Genomic DNA, 7755 nt, shown 5'->3' on the forward strand with positions numbered 1-7755 from the left:
CCAACGCAAATCTTTTATTTGAAAAATATTTTTAACAATTAATCATTATCGATTCGTCAGGATTGATATTTGTAGATAAGAACTATTTTTTTAACAGATTGATATAAACATTTATTTTATTTGAATATTTTTTAACAAACGATTTAACTTTCGTGGGAAATATTGTTGTTTATGTCCTTTTGGATTCTTTCTGTCTGTCATGTCAGAATTCTTCAACACTTATATATATTATATAGTATATATATAATATATATATATAAAAAGAGAGAGAGAGAGAGAAAGAGAGCTATGCTGGTAAGCATACTCGTAGCACGAAGCCTCCGGCTACAAGTGGTTTTCATTTGCAGCTTCAAATTAACGATCTGGCTCTGTCATCTTGATCTATAGGCTAATAAGAAATATTAGACAACTAAATTATAAATTTCTGACATTATTTACCTACTCAATACAGTGTCTTAAAATTAAACGGCCGAAAATAAAAATCTGCATTAAAAAATATGAAAATAACTTGAATTAAAGATCATAGGTACTGATCATCACTCTAAAGTAAAAAGAATTTTCATAATATAAATTCTATCAGATTTGATTGTTTTACATACCGTTTAAAATATCACTAACGCATCACATCAGGTACTTCGACTATATCATATATATATATAACTATATATATATATATTATATATATATATATATATATTAGTTGAGCTAGAATACTATCGTATATAACGAGTAGTTTTTACTACCGATATTGTTTTCGATGATAGAGCTTCCAAATTTGACCGATGCGCTTCGTATAAATATGATCTAAACAATTTAAAGCTATCTAGAATAATCAAATTTCACCACATTTTCATATTATCTTTTATCCATCAAGTGAACAGAAAATTAATGCGGAAATAATGAATACCTTTAAAAAAATGATATAGGATCTTGTAACAAGATCAATGAGTATAGATCTTGTTTTAAATATTTAAAAATTTTGGTACAAAAATTCAATGATTTGATATCTTTACCCGTTAAACAGAGAAAACTCTTATCGACCATATAAAATTTACAATTTTTGAAACCTTTGATCATAGGCAATGAATGTCGAAAGATTGAAATTGTGATTTCTAAACACTTCAAAGTGGTATAGAAAAATTCATGTCAACGAGCCGATCGCAATTGGAATTCTATCATCGAAATAAATGATGTAAAAGGTTCTATTTACTACGATAGTATTCTAAAACAAAACTCTCTCTCTCTCTCATCTCTCTCTCTCTCTCTCTTCTCCTCTTCTCTCTCTCTCTCTCTATATATATATATATATATATATATATATAATATAGTATATATATATATAGCCAGCTACAGTACTTGAAAAGCACAAGCACTTGGTGCTTGTAAGTTTTTTAACCGTTAGATCTACTTCTTGGATCATTTGCAACATTAAGATTATACTATTCACCAACCACCCACCACTAAACCTAGGAGACCCCATATCACTCTAACCGCATATCTCTTAATCCAATGGCTAAAAATCTACAAGCACCAATAACTTCGTACTTTTAAAAGTATAGGAGCTCAATTATATATATATATATATATATATATATATATATATATATATATAATGCATTTTGCACAAAAATTAAAGTTGAGCGCCCAATTTCAAAATTACAAATAGTTGAGGAGTTTTTATACATTTGTACGTTTCCTCATCGAAGAGGACAAAAACGCTCCAAAATGATCGTGCGTCCCCAATACAATAATACTCACCCTTTCATTTTCCCTCTCTCTAAAACCCAAACCCTAGCTTCATTTTTTCCTTCAGGTTTGATTTGAGCGTTTGCGTTCGCTTTCTCTTTTTCTTTCCACATTTGTAAAGAAGTTATACGCAATTTGGTTTCTCTACTTTAGGGTTTTCCTTTTATTGAGGTAAACCTACAATTTCATGCCCGTTCGTTCGAAATTTGGATTGTTTTGTTTTTAAATTCTCTTTTTTTTTGTTTTGTTTTGTGATTAATCTCGTAGCAGTTTAATTACATTGTTGTCGTGTTACTTTTGAATTTTTTGATTGCTCAAATTGTTGTGCGTAGGACTTTTGAACTAATTAATGCGCTGAATTGGAATGTTGAGAGTGGAGAGTAAACCAAACAATTTAACCGCATTACGGAGACTTCGTTTGGGATTGCTGGCAAAATGCGTCACATGCAGTCAGAAATTGCGATAAGAGCATATTTTGTTTGTTTCTGGAAATGATAACATGTTGGTCAAATTGTACTAGTTCTGTTAAGGTATGTAATGTCTTAACAGCCCCACATTGGATGAGAAAGTAATTGTGATTGGAATGTAAGAGCTCACAAATTCTAGTAATAATAATTAGATTTAAGTATTTTGGGCTTGTGGTTTGGAGTTCAACGAGTTATTACTACTAGTGGGCTGGTCGGTAATCGTTACATTTGGTATCAGAGCCGAATGCAGCTGGAAGTGTAAGAGATAAGTGTTATGTGGGACAAAATGTTGCACCATAGGTTTGGTTGGAATCACCTCTAGAATATCACATCGCCAGATAATTCTGGTTTGTGTGTGGTTGGGTTTGGGCCTGATGAGGATGTTAGGGTCTAAACGGGAGAGTTTGTAACGCCTTAATAATCCCACATCGAGGAGCCCAACGAGTTATTAGTGTTAGTGGGCTGAGTCATTACGAGATATGATTTTTGCGGTCCTATTGGAAAATGCAAAAGCATATCCCCCCCGTGTTTTTGCCTGAACTCCTTTTGGCTCAATAGTGTTAGCCATCCTCAATATTAAATGAGACCTTAAGTAATTGTAGATATAATTCTTGAAAGAAATTCTTCTAAATGTGATTTCTATAAGAAGATTGTGGATTGGCCCATTATTTTATATGGATATTTTGGAGAAAAATCAGTCAATTGGCTGTTGATCAATTATCAGTGAATGAACCAAAATATTGTGTAATATCTAAGCAAAATGCTAGCAAGCTTTTAAATATGATTCGAATTGTTTGAAATATCTTAACCAGTTAGAGATTTTCAATGCCCTTTTACTATGCCAACTAAATTAGTCTACTCATACTGTATAGGATACTTTTAACTATAGTTGAATTCACGGTTTTACCTAGCTTGTTAAAAATAATTAAAAACAAAATGCATTTGATTAGGGTGCTAATACATTGATAGAATAAATTCGTTGTTTTGACTGTTTTACTGTTTTAAGTTGTCAAATTTGATACTGTTTGATCTTAAGGTAAAAGAGTTGCAAAAACTTGATATTTGGTTACTGGATGTTTCAAATGATCAAGGTCAAATATAATGGAGGATCTTCAATATAAATGTTCTATGTTGCTTTTGATTGGAAGTCTCTCTCTCTCTCTCTATCTCTCTCCCCCCTGCCCCTCGATATATTGATTGTTATATTGATTGTTGTGCTGTATGGTATGTTGTATTATTTTTTAGCTGGCTAAATTGTAGATGTGACAGGAATCGTAATATTTATGCATTATTTTATTTGCGTAGTTGTTTTGCATGATTTTTTTTTGTTGTTGGCTCTGATCTAAAATTGCTTCAGTTGATTTCCATGTGCTTTTGGATCTGAATAATCAGGCAGCTATTCTTAAATTGCCTCACAATAATAGTTTGTATGCTATGAGCACTTTGATGTAGGAGTTGATAAATTGTCGTGTTGTTTTGCTCAAGTTACATGTGAACTATTTCCTCATCAAACGGCAGTGGCAAAGCAATGACTCCTGGAACTGACAATGTATTGAATTTAAATGACTTGTACATTCAAGAAGACGACGAAGGCCAAGTTTCTGATTGGTGATCTCATTTCCCACTTTGGATAATAATTGTTCTTTCGAAACATTGTATTGATGTTTTCTTTTGGCCACTTTTTCTTGCCTGACCTTACTTTTGGAACCAGTTGTGCAGTGAAAAAGAAAGCTTCAAGAATTGTGGGCTGGGGACTTCGCCGGTTCAGTAAAATAGGTTAGAGAAACTAGACTAATTAAAGGCCACCCTCAAAATTGTTCTTAGCAAAGGCAAAATCTTCTCTTTCATATATATTTTTGTTGAGAAGTTGTAAAATTCTGGAATACGTATTCTGTGCTTTCAGAAATTCCTGACGGCAAATTAGTTATTGGAATCACATATTGACCATTTACATATATGTTAAAATGTTCATAATTTTTCAGTTTGTAGGAAAGTTGAGGCAAAAGGAAGAACCACATATAATGAGGTAGAATGCTGCCTTCTACTAATGCTTTTATGCTGTCCTTCATATTCTCTTTTTAATATTTTCTATGTTATGCTTGAACAGAGAATGATTTTAACAAAATATTTTTCGATATCATTGTCATTGAACTTCTACAAAATATAATGGATATTTAAGCATGAGCAGTTTGGGTGTTTTGCCATGACATAACAACTGATTAAGGTTAGACCAAGTTTTTCTTTCCATTCAGATCACGCCCAAATTGTATTGCCAAGAAGATTTACAAATTCGTCAAGTCATGACCCTTTTGGTTGATGGAAAATATCAGAATTACTTTGAAGTACATTTTAGCAAACTGGGATAAAGGTTGTTTTTATCTATTTTATATTTTTGAATCAGAGCTATGCTCTACAGTTCTTATTTTGCAGTGATGGTAAGCAAACTTAGAGAAGGAAAAATGGTGAGAACTGTTCTTTTTAACTCGTTGTTGAAAGTTGAACCATAAAAAGCCTTAGGAGTTAGAAGTCTCTTTGCAGTAATTATTTACCCTAAACTTGAAAAAGCAATGTGAAAGACATGAAGCTTTTGCTCACTCAATAGCAAATCGACCACCAGCTGAGGCAATGTAGGGCTGAGAGTGGCCTTCAGTGATACCATACATCTTTGCTAGTTGGTACCATAAACCTTTTTCATTATAATTTAACCAGAAAGGCAAAATTGTAAGGCCTTGTTTGGCTACGATTATGTTCTTTGTTTTATACTTAAATTCTGAGCGATAGAATTAGCTATTGGACGGGCTTCTCTTTGTTGTTGTTGGTTAACTTTGCAAACTCATTTTTATTTTTATTTTTATTTTTTAAGAAAACAAAGATGTGAAAGGAGTATTACTTCCTAATTCTTGCTTTTGGTTGCCAAACAAACTCTATAATTGCACAGATTTAAAAAATATGCTATCCACAGTGCATTTAATCATCTTAGAACTTGAGCAAAAAAAGTAAAGGGAAAAAAAATCATAACCAAATGAAAAGGTTGTTGTTCTTGTGCAACCACATGTTTGAATCTGAGGTATAAATAATCTAAGAGTGAAATTAGATAGAATACTGCTGCTATGTATATGAGAGAGGTTGTCACATTGCATTGAGTAATTAATTCACAGATACTGCCTTGTAAAAACTGCATTCTGTTCATTGATTATTTAATCAGAATTCATAGAATAAACCTGGGCAGTGTTTTCTCCTCAAAGCTACGTTATATTGCCAGAAAGAGGATATATATGATATGTTTATGTTGGACACAGTTTACAGTAGACACGTGATGTTAGTGGCAGAGTTTGTGCTTGTGTTTGCTTGCTTCCTACTGTTACATTACCCCTTAATTATAATAATTTTCATACAGCAAGTTATTCACATTTTGTATTATAAATATTTTGTCTTAATTTTTGAAAATGCAATTTCAGCTCGAGGCTCTGTTTTTTGATAGATACGCGAGAGCAAATTCTTTTATATCAAATAGTAGTATCTTCTTCTTCAATTCATTGGAGTTCTAATTTTCTGGCTTAATTGCATAGTACTTGAATGCTTACTTTTATCTGGTTAAAAATCTTTCAGATGTTGTGTATTCCAGGTTGCAGATGATATTATGGCAGAATTGAGATCTGCTGTTAATAATGGTGAACTTGTAGGGGTATGTTTAATCCCCTCAACAATTTCAACTTTGTGATACATGCACACTTGGAAATGCCAAAAATTGACTGGTTAAATTGTTGGTACTTGGTTAGTTTGATGAGAAAAACATCAGGCGGAGAGTATATGATGCTTTTAACGTCCTTATGGCAATTGATGTTATTGTTAAGGACAAAAAGGAGGTAAAATGGACAGGATTTCGTTCCGGCAGGTCTGAACAGTTGAACAAGTTGGAGGTGAGCTTTCTTTTTCTTTTGATGGGATTAGTGACTATGAGATACTTTGATCTTTATGACTCGGTGGCTCTTGTTTACTGTGTTCTGTACTATTGTCGTTAGCATGATATAAATTCTTGTAATCTTTCCAGGAAGTTCGCTTGGAACTATTAAGTAGGATTGGAAAAAAGACAAATTTTCTAAAAGAATTAGAGAACCAAGTAAGCTCTCTGCATCTAGTCACTGTCTCTTTTTCGTTTTATTTTATATCTATACTTCATGTATCAATCTGATTAAGTTTTTTGTTGGATTTACCTGCTATTGCAGCTTGACTGATGTTAAGAAATTCTTTTTTTTTACGTTTCAGTTTGTAGACCTCCAGAATCTCATGTTGCAAAACCAGATAAGGCAGAAGTCGCATAATAGTTCAGAAGGTGTCAACCTGCCATTTTTGTTGGTCAAGGTATGTGGTTGCGCTCTCTCTTTCTCTCCCTCTCACTCTCTAGTGTGCCCCTGTGTGGACACTTGCATTACCTCTTCTTTCCATTGACTTTCACTTGTCTTGTGGGAGCAGACAAGTCCCAAGGCGACAGTGGAGATCCAGATTTCAGAAAATTTGCAGTTGGTGCATTTTGACTTCAACGGGTATTGATACTCAAACATTTAGGGTCTGTTTGGATGCATGAACATCTCGTAAGGCATATGATTTTTTATATACTTAGAAAGAGTGCAGCAATTAGTAGATGTAGAGTATGATTCGATGCCTAAGGCAGAATACTATATTCGGTCTCTAAGTTATTTTCTTGGAGAAGGATAAATCGCCTAGTAAGTGGGATGCGTTATTCCAAAAATTCATGGTCGCCAAGACCTTGTTAGGAACTAGAAGCAATGTTATAGACAACAATATTTTTTCTAAAAAAAAAACTTTTTTTAAAAAACTTCTATCTATTATGTTATTTTGTATTAGCTTCTTCTTCGCTCCATTACTCCCATAATCTATGTATTATGTTATTTTGTTTTAGCACCTTCTTCACTCCACTCCCATAATCTATGTATTATGTTATGTTGGCCTCTTAGTATTAGCACTGTCTTCACTCCATTACTCCCATAATCTATTTGTTATGTTATTTTGGTCCTTCTATTTTCTGTTGAATAGGCTTGGAGAATGCTTCTTCCTTTTCCTTGTATTCTGTCCTGATGTTGTACTTTCCTTCTTAGGACGCCGTTCACTTTGCATGATGATGCATCAATCCTCAAGGCAATGAGACTACGTACTGAAGCAGAAAGAATCGATCACACCATCGAAAGCTCATTAGACTGTTCGAACACGAGTTTATAGTAGTCTTTGAACAGTACAAACTAGTCATTACTATTATAGGTAGACCACTTCTTCTATCCTAGCTAGTCAGGTACAGCCTGCATTTTTGTAATCTTTAGGATGGAATAGGCAGATAAAATCGTCTAGCTGCTGATCTTTTGTACAGGAATATTTAAGTATCAGAATACTAACAAACTAGAAAATGCCGCAGATAGTTTGGTCAACGCTAACTGTGCATGGATGCACAGCAAATGCATTACATATAGGAATTGCTTTGCTTCTAATCATAACATAATATTCTGAAAGTGGTTTCGTTTGCGAGATA

At 33.3% G+C, this 7755-nt stretch overlaps 1 protein-coding gene across 5 annotated transcripts; it reads left to right on the forward strand.

The window, feature by feature from the left end:
* On the forward strand, positions 1721-7755 carry LOC109722640 (transcription factor-like protein DPB). 5 transcript variants are annotated; one of them, XM_020250747.1, is made up of 10 exons: positions 1721-1813; positions 3699-3821; positions 3925-3989; positions 4196-4239; positions 5839-5898; positions 5993-6133; positions 6265-6333; positions 6480-6575; positions 6687-6757; positions 7331-7755. In XM_020250747.1, exons 2-10 carry the CDS (start codon positions 3742-3744, stop codon positions 7449-7451), a joined length of 747 nt encoding a protein of 248 aa, XP_020106336.1. In that variant the 5' UTR covers positions 1721-1813; positions 3699-3741; the 3' UTR covers positions 7452-7755. The 5 variants fall into 5 exon arrangements, with proteins under 5 accessions (XP_020106336.1, XP_020106338.1, XP_020106335.1 ...); XM_020250749.1 differs by having other exon boundaries at positions 3933-3989; XM_020250746.1 differs by having other exon boundaries at positions 1745-1917; positions 3666-3821.

Source organism: Ananas comosus, linkage group 16, assembly GCF_001540865.1.
Source record: "Ananas comosus cultivar F153 linkage group 16, ASM154086v1, whole genome shotgun sequence".
Lineage (NCBI taxonomy): Eukaryota > Viridiplantae > Streptophyta > Magnoliopsida > Poales > Bromeliaceae > Ananas > Ananas comosus.

Coding starts and splice junctions, on each gene's coding strand:
- LOC109722640 (XM_020250747.1), top strand. CDS start 3,742: ATGACTCCTGGAACTGACAATGTATTGAATTTAAATGACTTGTACATT. Junction 5,899..5,992: donor ATAATGGTGAACTTGTAGGG/GTATGTTTAATC, acceptor GTACTTGGTTAG/TTTGATGAGAAAAACATCAG. Junction 6,758..7,330: donor GTGCATTTTGACTTCAACGG/GTATTGATACTC, acceptor TTTCCTTCTTAG/GACGCCGTTCACTTTGCATG.